Consider the following 14,405-nt stretch of genomic DNA (forward strand, 5'->3'; position numbering starts at 1 on the left):
ATTTTAGTAGCTCCAATTTGTAAAACATAATTGCTTGAAGGATGGAGATGATTTAAAACTAACTCAATTTTTTCCTGATTCCTGGCATCAATGCTAGATTTATAATTTTATTACAGTAACAAACATGTTCACAGTGAGATCTACACACATATACAAATTATATTTAAATTCATATAGAACAATATTTACAATTTTAAGTTACACTTTTGAAATGAGAAAATGAAGTACAGCTTGAGTTTTACAACAAAGAAAAAAATACAAGACAAAAACAGACAGGGTTAACATAAAAATATGACTGTCTGTTCTTGATAGAACATGTGGAAACTTTTTATTGGAAACCTACATCTTCTTAATCTGATTGTCCAAATCATTGAAATATGGATGATTCAGTGCCATTTTGCCAGAAATTCGTCTGCCAGGATCATAGACTAACATTTTTTTTTATTAATTAAAAAAATTAACTAACACAACATTTAGAAATCATTCCATTCTACATATACAATCAATAATTCTTAATATCATCACATAGATGCATATTCATCATTTCTTAGTACATTTGCATCGATTTAGAAAAAAAAATAGAAAGACAACAGAAAAAGAAATAAAACGATAATAGAGAGAAAAAAATAAAAAAATTAAAAAAACTATACCTCAGATGCAGCTTCATTCAGTGTTTTAACATGATTACTTTACAATTAGGTAGTATTGTGCTGTCCATTTCTGAGTTTTTGTATCCAATAGACTAACATTTTTGAGAGCAAATCCAAGCCATTTTCATCCAAGTTTTTGACATGGGATGCTAGGCTTCCTGGTTTCCACTTGGGAAATGCATTCTTATAATCGTGTAAAGATTCCATTTCTGGCCACACCTCATTACTGGGAGTACCCAAAGCTCTGAAAATCTTCAAGAGTTGATCAATTACTGAATCTCCATGGAAAGGTGGTTGTTTTAGTTGTTAATTCTGCAAATATAGTGCCTATACTCCAAATGTCAACTGGAGTTGAGTAGTGAGCTCAAAACTTCTGGAGTTCTATGCCAGAGTGTTACTACTTCATGTGTATATACTTGAATAGGTATTCTAAAAGCTCTGGCAAGCCCCAAATCAGCCAATTTAATTGTTCCTTTGTCATCAATCAATAGATTTTGAGGTTTTAAGTCTCTGTGAAGAATTCTTCTAGAATGACAAAACACAATCCTTTGTAGGATTTGGTATAAATAACTCTTAAGTCAGGAATCCATTAATTGACCAGGTGGAATGGAATCCAAGTATTTCTTGAGATCCATGGAAAGTTATTCAGATGAGATATAACCTGGAATGCTGTATAAGCACATCTTGAAGACTAATAATATTTGGATGACAAAGTTCTTTTAATAGGGAAATTTCCCAGATTGCAGTACTAGGAACCCCTCCTTCTTCACTTTCTAGTCTGGTTTTCTTCATGCCTACCACTTGACCTGTAGTTTTGTGTCTACCCTTATACACAACTCCATAGGTACCTTCTCCAATTTTCTCTATTTTGGTATAGTCTTCCATAGTTACCCAACAGGTGCCGTAAATCTGGGCTTATCCAACGCGATGGTGGCAGCAGCAGTTACCACGTGGGGGTCACTCCTTCCCAACTTTGAAGAGCCAGGTTTGAAGCAAAATCTAAAGAGGCTAATTCTTGTTACATGCTTGGGACAGTGCCTGGTTCATAGTAAGTACTATTAAACGTTAGCTATCCTTGTTATTAGTTTTAGCCAACTGAATTCTGCTGGGTCTCCTTCTTGCCTTCCCTACTACTCACAGAATCTTTACCCAGGTATGCACTAGAGGTTTATTTAATTTAATTCAGTTAATAAGCATTGAGCATCTACTGTTTGCAAATCATTGTTTTAGGTAAAAATAATATAGTCTGAATTTAACTGACTGCAAATCCTTTTCATATGAAGCAAATGAGTTATATGTGGTTATGGATCACGTAAAATCACTCTTTCAAGCACCTGAACCTCCCAGAAGCACTATCTGCAATATGTCCCATTCCCCGGCCTCATTTAAAAGATGTTGTTGCAGGAAAGAATTAGCATTTATTATGCACTTTCATTTGCGCCACCTCATTTAATCCCCCCTCCTACCCCCCCCCCCCAGAAACTCTGAGGTGGGTATTATTGCCGTTTTACAGATTAGGAAACTAAGGCACAGAACTATTAAATAAACCCATATTGCTGGTAGGAGCCAGAGCCAGGGTTTGAGGCTGGAATCTTATGATTCCAGAACTCTTTCTCTTTAAAAGGGCTCAGGATGGCAAGAAAAGACTAACTGGTTACTTCTCTGACTCCATCTGCCTGACAGCTAATCACATCCATGATTTTCCATGAATTAACAGTTGCTGGGCAGAACATCCCTTAGCAGAGCAAGAGTGGTTTAGAAAACCCCTTGGCCACTTAGAAGTTCTGCCATTCCCACCTACAGTTTACATATCTTGCAGGGAACAGACCTGACAATGAGGAAAGAAGAAATGGGTGAAGAGAAATGGGGAAATGGGAGGGAGAGAGTAAAAGAGAGAGGTGGAAAGAGATTAAGATCTTCCATTGAGATGTGCTGTGTTTGTGTACGTTTAAAATATGCATCCAAATTTAAGATTTTAGAATCTTAAAAGAATCTCATTCTTTTAAGAATGTAAAATACCTCAGTAATTTTTAATATTGATTCCATGTTGACAATAATATTTTGGATATATTTAATACTATAATAAAATTCATGTTTATTTTTATGTTTAAAAAATATGGCTACTAGAAAATTAAAATTTACATGTGTGGCTAACATTTGTGACTCACATTATATTTCTATTGGGCAGCATTAGTCTAGAACCTACATCTTCTGATTACTAGGTAAGTGTCCCTACTCTGCTTCCAGAGCTGCTTTTAACCAGTCATTCATTTATCACCTATTGTGGGCCAGTTGTTGAGGGTAGATCAATTTGCAGTCTAAAGGAAGATGAGACCAAAACATAGTAAAGGATAATAGTGCTGGTAGGTAATGCAAGTGAGTTCTATTTTATATACCTCCCAGAATGGTGGTTCTTTATCAGTCTCAATGCTCCTTTTAATAAAATAACATCTCCTTTACTATTTTGAAATAAAATTCATAGATGGCATATCCTAACTACACACAATTAAAAAATTATATTAACCATTCCAGAAAGGAGAAATAAAGGAAATTCTTTATAAGAAAATAATGTTATTTCAGTATATAAATGTTTGGTTGCAACCACACTAGAAAACATAATTAGTCAGATGCTTTTACCTATATCTATGCTCACCTTGAATGTGAAAGTGCAAATGCAGATTGATATAAATCTGTTACATTTAGTGACTCGAACACCCTGAATGACATTGCTATTAGTGATATAGTTTTCCAAAATGGTGAAAACTCTTAGTAAATTCCTGAACAAAAAAAAATACAATCTTTCTTCCATTTACATGGTAGTTCTATTCCTTGAAAATTCAGCATATATTAAACTCCTACAAAATTACTTCGTGTTTATATATAAAACACAGGTTCAAAGATCAAATGATTATAACCTGTTTTTTCACCTACATGTATGTTCCATAGGACAAATGAATGTCGCATGGGATCTGGAAAATTCTTTTTTGAGTGATACTGTCTTGTAATGTGCAAGACATGAAAGGTCCTTGACTCCCCCCACCCCAGTCATTTGGCAACAAATACTTTTACATTCTAAATTGCCCCTTAGAGATGATGCCATACTGGTTGGGAACCCACAGTGGTAATTTAATGGCCATGCCTGTCCTCTAAGCCTCATCTCAGGCTTTTCCTCCTCTCACCATGCTCTAGTCATCCTGGCCTTCACATTTTTAAAAAAATTTTTTATTGATACAACAAAGTAAAAGCACATACATACATTCTTTTTTTCCTTCACCACATAGTTGTATATTCATCATGATCATTTCTGAGAAGATTTACATCACTCCAGAAAAAGAAATAAAAAGAAAAAAAAAAAAACCTCATACATACCATACTCCTTACCCCTCCCTCTCATTGACCACTAATATTTTCCTCTACCCAATTTATTTTAACATTTGTTCCCCCTATTATTTATTTATTTTTAATCCATATTTCTTACTCATCTGTCCATACCGTAGATAAATGGAGCATCAGAACAAGGTTTTCACAATCACACAGTGACATCGTGAAAGCTGTACCATTATACAATCATCTTCAAGAACCATGGCTACCGGAACACAGCTCTGCAGTTTCAGGCACTTCCCTCTAGCCTCTCTAAAATACCTTAAACTAAAAAAGGGGATATCTATATAATGTGTAGAAATAACCTCCAGGATAACCTCTCAACTCTATTCGAAATCTCTCAGCCACTGACACTTTATTTATTTATTTATGACTTTAAAAAAGGGGAATTTAGTAAGTTGCTAGTTTACAGTTCTAAGGCTGAGAAAATGTCCCAATTAAAACAACTGACACTTTATTTTGTCTCATTTCTCTCTTCCCTTTTCAGTCGAGGTTTTCTCAATCCCTTGATGCTGAGTCCCACTTCATTCTAGGATTTCTGTCCCACATTGCCAGGGAGGTTTACACCCCTGGGAGTCATGTCCCATGTAGAGAAGGGGAGAGCAGTGAGTTTGCTTGCTGTGTTGGCTGAGATGGCTGGCCTTCACAATTTTTCTCTAGTCCAATACCTTTCTTCTCTCAGGGCCTTCAGGTACTCTTTTCTTTGCCTGGAAAATTCTTCTCTCCACTTTTTGCTTCAATAGCTCTAACGGAACCTTTAGCTCTCCGCTGGTACCTCCTCGAATATTCTCAAATTTCCAATCTAATTTTACTCTTCTTGTTATGCTTGTCTATTGGATTCTGTACTTTTCGGTAGTGGTACTTATTGCAATGTGTGATTTTTTTTTTGCTTTCATTTATATTTTTCGGTATGAGACTATGTGTTTAATACTCTGAAAGCGGGAATCATGTCTTTCTTGTCCACCTCTTGTTGACCCAGATTCATTAAGATGCGTCTAATTTAGTAGAACAAACATTTTCTTCAATAACTAAATGAATAAATAACGGGATTCCCAAATAGATTGGGGGAAGTCCTCTAGGAGGCAGAAGCTTGTTCATTGAGGATGGCGGGTATTTATTTTTCCAGAGCAGAGGAGTGAAATTAAAGATTTGTGGCACCTTTGGGTCCAGTCTGTGTTCATCCAGATTAGAGTTTGCAGAATGCACATTTATTGCCGTGGGGCGGGTGCTTGGGGCTAGCGTTAACCACGTCGCTCCCAGGCGGGTACAAGATCCTGAGAAAGGACCGGAGTACCCCGACCACAAGGTGAGCGTCTTCCAGAACTGCCCCAGACGCGCTCCAAGCGGAGGAGTAGGAGGTGGGGAGAAACCATAGAGAAGGAAAAGGCGGAGCGAGTGGCCGGATGCGGTCACCATAGAGACCGGTGACTGACAGGGACCGGAAGAGGAAGGAACGGGCCTGGGGGCTGTGAGGTGGCAGCAGCTGCATCGGCGGAGCCGGGGCTTCAGCCGGGAATTGGGGTCTGTTCCCCCTTCCCCGTCCTTACCCTGCAAGGAGCGTCAGGGTCGTTGCTCCTGAGAACAGGAGTTTTCCCACTTCTCCGTTCCCATTTCCCCAGCCCTTCCCCAGGACAGGGCTTGCCGAGTCAGCCGCCCCCGGGCCTGAGCTGGGTCGTCCTTTATCCTTCCTCCGTATGCACCTGGGCCCTGATGCAGGGTCCTCTCTTTAGGGCTTCGGGTATTTCCCTCATTGTCCTTCGCCCACCGGCTTAGGCTTCCTCTCTGGTTCAGTAAGGCCTTTTGCTCCTCGCCACGGATCTGAGAACCGGGATCTTTTCCCTCCTCTCGCAGTATCCTAAAGCGAAGCGCGATCTTAATTCCTTCCACCCGCCGCCCTTCCTCTTGACGTTTGTCTTACCCAATTCATACTCTTAAATCAGAACAAACTAAGCTTTTCTCTTTCTCCGTTTCGACAGCTCCTTGACGTAGCAGATTTTATTTCTGTTTTGAGACGACGGCTAAACAAATTGGCTTTCTTTCTAGGGCTAGGATTTCTTTCATTGCTGAAAGAACGGCTATATTGCTTTTCCACTGGCAATTTTCATATCTAAAGACAGCCGAACTTTTGTTTGCCTTATACAGAATCCGTATTTTTTGGTACCTGGGGCCCTTTCTGGTAAGACTAGATACCAAATCGCTCATACCCAGCAAGAGTTACTGTAGTTTGCCTCTTCCCTCCTCTCAGAGGAAGGTGGGCAAGACCAACCTCTGAGCAGCTAGGATTTGAAGAAATGTCATGCAAAATGACTCCAATAACCATTGTGCTCTTCTGAGAGAATCTTAGTGCTGAGTAACCATATCTCTACCTCATTTGTGTGGGCAGAGCTTCTGTGCATAATGCCAGTGGCTCTTGATTACTCCTAACTTGGAGGAGGGGCTTACCCTAGCCATTGTGACCCTTCTCTTGGGCCAGCCTTCAGCAGTCAGTGAGCAACTCCTTCAGTAAATTGAGTGAAAACTGGACCGTGAGCCTGGTATTCATTAGGAAAGGCCGACTGTGGCAAGTTCCTCTGGTTGGTGGCTGTTGTTTTGATGAATCATGGCCATTTCACCAACCCCTTCTTTATCAGTGACTGGTAACTCTTAGATCCTGCTAACAGATGTGTATAATCCTTTTGGGGTAAAATTTGGCAATATTGAGTTTTGTTTCCTCCCCTTTCCACAAGAAGACAGAACCATGATCCTAGTAGTGAGTTAAATTGATTATAATGTTTATTGCTATTTAGGCTGAGGGTTAGATCCAGCACCTTGACAACTGAAGGCCAGCCCGAGTGGGTAGTGAAGGCAAGACAGTCAAGCTTCCTAGGGAATGCTGGGCCTGGAAGCATACACATCTTTCTCTGTTGTTGAACTCATTGACCCCAGGTTCCCTGGTTAAAACTTTACTTCTGGTCTGGTGTCTGCCAGCTCCGTTGATTTTTGAGGCTGTGCCCTCTGGGGCACCCCACATGACAGGGCTGTCCACCATGCGACTGAGCTCCCTTTTGGCTCTGCTGCGGCCAGCACTGCCCCTCATACTAGGGCTGTCTCTGGGATGCAGCCTGAGCCTCTTGCGGGTTTCCTGGATCCAGGGTGAGGGAGATGATCCCTGTATAGAGGCTGTGGGAGAGCTGGGAGGGCCACAGAATCCAGACTCAAGAACTCGTCTGGACCAAAGTGATGAAGACTTCAAACCCCGGATTATCCCTTACTATAGGGATCCCAACAAGCCTTACAAGAAGGTGCTCAGGTGAGAGTTCTGTGTGTGCATAGTTCCAGACACTGGATCTCAGTTTAGGGCTGCTATAAGTCACTTGCCTCTGCATTTTCATTGATTGTCAGCCTCTTAATCTTCTTAGGATTGCCCTTTGTTTTATTATTCATCATGGTTTGTTCCTATTTTCCCCCTCTTTCTCAGGTCCAAGAAAGTCTCACCCTTTAGTGTTAAATTAGTATTCAGTGTTCTTAAACATGGCAAGATTCATATCTAACCCATCTAATTCATACTTAGTAAACCCCCTCCTCTCCAAAATACTTACAGTGGATACTTAAATACTTACAGCTACTCAGTGGATACTCACTTCTGTAGCTAATTAACGTGGATGAGGAGATATCTCCCTTCTCTTTTCTCAACCCAATTCATTCATTGCTAAGGCTATGTATTTGTAGGGCAAGATGGATTCCTAAAGATTAAGGAGTTGACCCCTTGATATGCTGGTGTCTCCACAGGACTCGGTACATTCAGACAGAGCTGGGCTCTCGTGAGCGGTTACTTGTGGCTGTCCTGACTTCACGAACCACGCTGTCCACTCTGGCCGTGGCTGTGAACCGTACAGTGGCCCACCACTTCCCTCGGTTACTCTATTTCACTGGGCAACGAGGGGCTCGGGCTCCGGCAGGGATGCAGGTGGTATCTCATGGGGACGAGCGGCCGGCCTGGCTCATGTCCGAGACCCTGCGCCATCTTCACACTCACTTTGGGGCCGACTATGACTGGTTCTTCATTATGCAGGATGACACGTATGTACAGGCCCCCCGCCTGGCAGCCCTTGCTGGCCACCTCAGTATCAACCAAGACCTTTACTTGGGCCGGGCCGAGGAGTTCATTGGTGCTGGGGAACAGGCCCGGTACTGTCATGGTGGCTTTGGCTACCTATTATCACGGAGTCTCCTGCTTCGATTGTGGCCACATCTGGATGGCTGCCGCGGAGACATTCTCAGTGCCCGTCCTGATGAGTGGCTAGGCCGCTGCCTTATCGACTCTCTGGGGATTGGCTGTGTCTCCCAGCACCAGGTAATGGCCTTTCAAGTTAATTCCACTCCCCAAAAAAGTAATAGTGATTTAGCAGTGTATCTCCAGGCTGGGTGCTGCTGGTTTATTTCTATCATTTTACCTTTTCTAGCCACTGTTCTGCCCCTTTGGCAGTCCCTTGCTCACCTTTGACAGTCTTAGAGCCCTGGAGTCATCAAAAATAGCGTCTTGTCAGGGAACCTCTGGCCAAGATAAACTTAGGCCCCTCATCACCGTTCTTCCCATCTGCCTCCCTGTCCTCTACCTCCACACCAACATATTCGTATCACAGCTATGGAAAATCTGAAAATTTCCTACAACTACTCCCATGTTTATTGTACTGGAGAAGCAAGGAAGGTCCCAGCTGTGGTCTGTCCTTCCAAACTAAAGTATTGGGAATATTTTCTGGTCTATAACTTTTATAAGTAACTGCAATTATTTGGGGTAAAGGAGTATCCTTTGCTTACTTACTTTCTCCTTCTCAGAACCTCTGCAGTGGGAGTAACAACTAAGGTTAAGGGAGACACTAGAATGATCACCTACTTTCTTCCTCCATTCTAAAGCAGCAGCAGTAATAGTTGTAAATGGCTGAATGTGGTTAAGGGCAGTTTGTGAATGGCAGCCTTCAGTGTGTGTCATTGATTGGTCTGATTGGTCCCTCTAGGGGCAGCAATATCGCTCATTTGAACTGGCCAAAAATAGGGACCCCGAGAAGGAGGGGAGCTCGGCTTTCCTGAATGCCTTTGCAGTGCACCCTGTCTCCGAGGGAAACCTCATGTACCGGTTACACAAACGCTTCAGTGCCCTGGAGTTGGATCGGGCTTACAGTGAAATAGAACAACTGCAGGTGAGCAAAAGAAGAGCAGGTAGGCCAGAGGGTGAGAAGGAGATTGAGATGTATAATGAATAGGGAGCTAAGTGAGTGGGGAGGCTGGGTTAGGCCCAGTATAATGGAGGAATAGAAAGACAGGCTGACCATCCCTAAACTTAAAACAACTACAGGGAGAGAGGGATTTCATGGATGTTTAGGCCAGTAAGATAAGCTCCTGGAATGACTTGAATGCAGTTAAAGGGGTTTGCAGGTGAACTGTGAGACTCAGGAGGCTCAGCACAGGTTTAGACAGAATAGTTTTAGTTCTATTCAATAGTTTCTTTCCATGAAGGAAGCAAAAACCTTAAAGTTCTTGAACTTTATCCAAAAAAACCAAGGGTAGAAGGTGGAAGAATTCTCTTGTTTAGTGAGGGGCTTATCAGAGGTGGAGTGTAGGTGAAAACAAGTTTCTGGTTCTGAAGAGGATGAGAATTCTTAGGGTATGGGAGAGAAATCTGCTGAGCTTTATATTTCAGGGTACTTGTGGCTTAGTAAAAGTACATTTTTCACCTTTTCATACAGCAGTTGTGTAAGGTGGGCATGATTCCTGTTGCTTCTCCATTTTACGGAGAGAGAATATAAATGCAGGCAATTAAATGATTAGTTAAGTTGCACCTTGTAAATGTTGACAGAGTTAACATTTGGGCTCTGAGCCTAGTAGACTCTCAGGGGCCAGGAAACTAGGGCAGGGTAGGGATTCTAGCTGGCGCTGACTGCATTCTCTCCCAACCTAGGCTCAGATCCGGAACCTGACCATGCTGACACCTGAAGGGGAGGCAGGTCTGAGCTGGCCTGTTGGGCTACCAGCTCCTTTCACACCTCACTCTCGTTTTGAGGTACTGGGCTGGGACTACTTCACAGAGCAGCACACCTTCTCCTGTGCAGATGGGGCTCCCAAGTGTCCACTGCAAGGGGCTAGCAGAGCGGATGTAGGTGATGCCGTGGAGACTGCTTTAGAGCAGCTGAATCGGCGCTATCAGCCCCGCCTGCGCTTCCAGAAACAGCGGCTACTCAATGGCTACCGGCGCTTTGATCCAGCCCGGGGCATGGAATACACCCTGGACTTACTGTTGGAAGCTGTGACTCAGCGGGGACACAGGAGGGCACTGGCCCGCAGAGTCAGCCTTCTGAGGCCACTGAGTCGTGTGGAAATCTTACCTATGCCATATGTCACTGAGGCTACCCGTGTGCAGCTGGTGTTGCCGCTTCTGGTGGCTGAAGCTGCTGCAGCCCCTGCTTTCCTTGAGGCCTTTGCAACCAATGTTCTGGAGCCACGAGAACATGCTTTGCTCACCCTGTTGCTCGTCTATGGGCCTCGGGAAGGTGGCCGAGGGGCCCCGGACCCATTTCTCAGGGTGAAGGCTGCAGCAACGGAGTTAGAGCGGCGGTACCCTGGAACGAGGCTGGCCTGGCTCGCTGTGCGTGCTGAGGCCCCTTCCCAGGTGCGGCTCATGGATGTAATCTCGAAAAAGCACCCAGTGGACACCCTCTTCTTCGTTACTACTGTGTGGACAAGGCCTGGGCCGGAAGTCCTCAACCGCTGCCGCATGAATGCCATCTCAGGCTGGCAAGCCTTCTTTCCAGTCCATTTCCAGGAGTTTAACCCTACCCTATCACCACAGAGATCGCCCCCAGGGCCCCCCGGGGCTGGCCCTGACCCCCCATCCTCTCCTGGTGCCGACCCTTCCCGGGGGGCTTCTGTTGGGGGTAGATTTGACCGACAGGCTTCTGCTGAGGGCTGCTTCTACAATGCAGACTACCTAGCGGCACGAGCTCGGCTGGCTGGTGAACTGGCAGGCCAGGAAGAGGAGGAAGCCCTGGAGGGGCTGGAGGTGATGGATGTTTTCCTCCGGTTCTCAGGGCTCCACCTCTTTCGAGCCGTAGAGCCAGGGCTGGTGCAGAAGTTTTCACTGCGGGACTGTAGCCCACGGCTCAGCGAGGAACTCTACCACCGTTGTCGCCTCAGCAACCTGGAGGGGCTGGGGGGCCGCGCTCAGCTTGCCATGACTCTGTTTGAGCAAGAGCAAGCCAACAGTACTTAGCACACCTGTGGGGCCCAGTACTTCCTCATATGCCTTCGCCCCAGGTGGGCAAAGCATGACGGACCGACAGATGGAGAGCTTGTTGCTGTATTTTTTTAATAAGAAAACATTATTAAAGTATCTTATGCCAAATGGTTTTTAGGTCTAGGGAAAATGGAGTAAGGAGAAGAATATGAGGGAGGGGTATGGGAAGTTTTTCAGGGAGACCCATTGCTTCCCTCCCTCCCCCCAGGTTCCAATAACCACACAGCTGCTATTAGATGAATGACCTTTAATCCAGTCCCCAGCCCACACCAAAGGTGTCAAAGGAGTGATGGGAGGGCCCAGGGTGGATCCCTGGGGGAAGAGAGCCCAAGCCCGGAAGGTCCATAGTGGTGCTTATTCAAAGGGGTTCCTAGGTGTTGCGCACAACCAGTGACTGCTCCAGTTCCTGCCTGCGCTGCTGGATCTTCAGAGAGAGCAGGAACAGGGTTACAGTCTTCCTGGTGAGTGATGAGGACAACCCCCCACTACCCTGACTACCCTCCTTGCCTTGGAAGAGCATCTGGGAGCAGGGAAAGCTAGTAAATGGTGGCAGTGGGTATGGGTGAAATTTCACCATGTGGAGTTGGTAAGGGCAGCTGAGAAGGGAGGCTTCTCTTGGAGTGGAGAGGGGAGGTCTGAAATGTGATGGCCTCTCCATACCTTGCAGTAGAAGTAGCGGCTGACAGCTTCCTGGGACCAAGGCTGGTGGTAGAACTCAGCCCGGCGTTCCTCTTCAGGGTTGCCTGCTACATCTGTCATCACCTGGGAGGGGGCAGTGAGGTCATCCCTAAACCCAGAATCACCCCACCCTTCACTGGTGTACAGCATTTACTATCTTTCCAAATTTGCTTGTCTTCCACTCCAGTAATCCCTGAGTCTCCCTCTTCACCTTGAGGTCCCGGCTCTGGGAGCGGAGCAGGTCTTGGACATAGCCTTTGGGGTCTCTGGAGAAGCTTAGCATGAAGTCCCTCTGGATCTTGAGCTGGTTTATGGATTCAATCGTCTCATGGATCTACAGGTAGAAAGACAGATGCTCTCAACCTGGCCTTGGGACGTGGGAGAGGAGGGTGAAAAGGAAGATGGTTGAAGTGGAGAGAGGAAGGGATTCACTCCTGTTCACTTGGAAGGTAATCCCTCAGAATTGCTGATTCCTTTAAAATCCAGGGAAGGAGTGGAGGGTGGGGGTGGACAGAACTAAACTTGTAATGAGGTTGAAACTTAAGTAGCAGTGGAAGGGCCATCTGTCCCTTTTATCTCTCCATATGTTCATGTTCTAGTCTGTTCTAATGTACTGTGTCACTTCTGGGTTAATGTCCCACTCCAGCTCTGGGATAATGCCCTATGCCATCTCTGGGCTCTGGCCCCACCTTACTGTCCAGAGCGCTGATCTCCTGCTGATTAGCCGTGGATAGGAGGAAGCTGCTCATCTGCCCCTTCAGTGGCTCTTCTACCTCCACATCAATGTCATAGCATGCCGTCTTCTTCTGATCTGATGGGTCCACACTGCCAAAGAAGTCAGCCTTTGATGTCTATCATGCCCTCACAGAGGCTGAGGGCACAGGGGTGGGGCAGAGCCAATAGGGAGGGGAGGGGAGATGAGAGTGGGAAGAAGAGGGAGGACAGGGAAGGTAGGAATAAGATAATTCCTTGTCTAAGAAACAAGTTAGGGTCATCTCACCTGATAACATGATTGATGACAATCGGGTCAGGGGGTAATAGCAGAGCTGTGAGGCGCTGGGGAATCTCAGAAAACTTCAGTCGGGGACAATCAAAAATCTGAAGCAGAAGAATAGAGAGAAAAGATATCACCCTTTCGTGCTTGAAGAGAGCAAAGCTACAATTCTAGCTCCTTCCATTCTTGGAAGGGCTGCAGGAAGCTAGAGCTAGGTCTAATTCCTCATTGCTCATGGGGATGGGACTTGGTTTGGTGGTGGTGGAATGCTAACGAAGAAGGCCAGTGTAGTGCAGCGGTTGAGAGCTTGGGCCATGCATCTGCCTACTTAGCTATAAATCCTTCCACTGCTTTCTACATATTCTTGAGCAAGTTACTAACATCTTAGGCCTCAGTTTTCTCATCTCTAGAATGGGGATAATAATAGTACCTATCTTGCAGGGTTGTTTTGAGAATCAAATGAATTAATATACGTAAAGCATTTGGAACAGTGCCTAGTACATGGTTAGCATACAATAAATGTTGACTGCTATTTTTATTCCTCAGGTTTGCCTGCTGTGTTTATTTAAAAATGCATTAATAATAATCTCATTTTGATGGGATTTTATCAAGTCACTTTCACAGCAGTTTGATTTTCTTAACTGTACAATGGGTTAGGTGGGCCAGGTATTACCATTCCACTTCACAGATGAGGAAAAAGACTCAAATAGCCAAGTAACATATCCAAAGTTTAGACAAGAACTAGCTGTTGGCTTTGTATATTTCCAGAGCTTCCTTGGGGGTGGGGGGCTGCTGACAAGGAAGAGGGTCACTGTAGATGTGGCTAAAGTGAATTGGCTACGGCACAGGATGTTAGAACCTGGACTAGAACTCTGGTCTCTTAACTGCAAGACCATGAAATATATTGTTTCTGATCATCAAGAATCTGGAATGGACAAGTGGTAGTTACCTTATTAGAGGTCATTCCCTTGCTGAATAACTCTGCCTGCTCCCCAGATCCCTGGGTTCAGGAGAGAGGTTACCTGCTGGAAATACTTGTCCCCATTGATGTATTCCTTGTCGTGGGAGTCCTGTAGCCTATTGGTCTTCACATACTGCCACAAGGCCTGGACAATAGCTGAGCGGCTCTGCGTGTGCAACCCTAGCAGCCGGGCTAGGCGAGGGTCCAGTTTAAACTGGGGAGGCTGGAAAAAGGTGAGCATGGAAATTAGATAAACAGAGGAAGTGGGAAGAGCTCAGGGCCAGGCTGCTTGGGTCTGGGGATATGCTGCCTGGGGTCCTTGGGAATGTCCTTTTGGAGAAGGATGGCACAGAAAGGAGAATGGGATCTCTCGAGGCCTAGGCCCATCCTGTCTAAGGAAAAAGGTGTGGGAGGAGCCTTGAGGGCTGGCTGTGCCTGGGCGTAGGCAGGCTGGAATGGTGCCTGCAGGGTGGA

The 14,405-nt window shown here is 45.0% G+C and overlaps 2 protein-coding genes and 1 pseudogene across 7 annotated transcripts in view; 1 reads left to right on the forward strand and 2 right to left on the reverse strand.

Moving 5' to 3' along the window:
* Positions 1 to 339: 339 nt before the first annotated feature.
* LOC143687756 (cyclin-dependent kinase 1-like) lies at positions 340 to 1,585 on the reverse strand (annotated as a pseudogene).
* Positions 1,586 to 5,466: 3,881 nt separating this feature from the next.
* CHPF2 (chondroitin polymerizing factor 2) lies at positions 5,467 to 13,695 on the forward strand. Of its 2 annotated transcripts, XM_077150050.1 has the most exons (5): positions 5,467 to 7,320; positions 7,800 to 8,364; positions 8,474 to 8,545; positions 9,026 to 9,208; positions 9,967 to 13,695. In XM_077150050.1, the coding sequence occupies exons 1-5, from the start codon at positions 7,040 to 7,042 to the stop codon at positions 11,272 to 11,274; spliced, it is 2,409 nt and encodes an 802-aa protein (XP_077006165.1). In that variant the 5' UTR covers positions 5,467 to 7,039; the 3' UTR covers positions 11,275 to 13,695. The 2 variants fall into 2 exon arrangements, with proteins under 2 accessions (XP_077006165.1, XP_077006159.1); XM_077150044.1 differs by lacking the exon at positions 8,474 to 8,545 and having other exon boundaries at positions 9,967 to 13,693.
* SMARCD3 (SWI/SNF related BAF chromatin remodeling complex subunit D3) overlaps positions 11,529 to 14,405 on the reverse strand; it is a 37,722-nt gene continuing 34,845 nt past the window's right edge. For all 5 annotated transcript variants that reach the window (XM_077150105.1, XM_077150086.1, XM_077150097.1 and 2 more), the window contains 6 exons: positions 13,993 to 14,154; positions 12,977 to 13,074; positions 12,666 to 12,801; positions 12,188 to 12,310; positions 11,959 to 12,060; positions 11,529 to 11,722 (listed from right to left, as the gene is read on the reverse strand). In XM_077150105.1, coding sequence (XP_077006220.1) covers positions 11,669 to 11,722; positions 11,959 to 12,060; positions 12,188 to 12,310; positions 12,666 to 12,801; positions 12,977 to 13,074; positions 13,993 to 14,154 — 675 coding nt within the window. In that variant the 3' untranslated portion in view covers positions 11,529 to 11,668. The remainder of the gene's footprint in view (positions 11,723 to 11,958; positions 12,061 to 12,187; positions 12,311 to 12,665; positions 12,802 to 12,976; positions 13,075 to 13,992; positions 14,155 to 14,405) is intronic.

This window comes from Tamandua tetradactyla, chromosome 1, assembly GCF_023851605.1.
Source record: "Tamandua tetradactyla isolate mTamTet1 chromosome 1, mTamTet1.pri, whole genome shotgun sequence".
Classification (NCBI taxonomy): domain Eukaryota; kingdom Metazoa; phylum Chordata; class Mammalia; order Pilosa; family Myrmecophagidae; genus Tamandua; species Tamandua tetradactyla.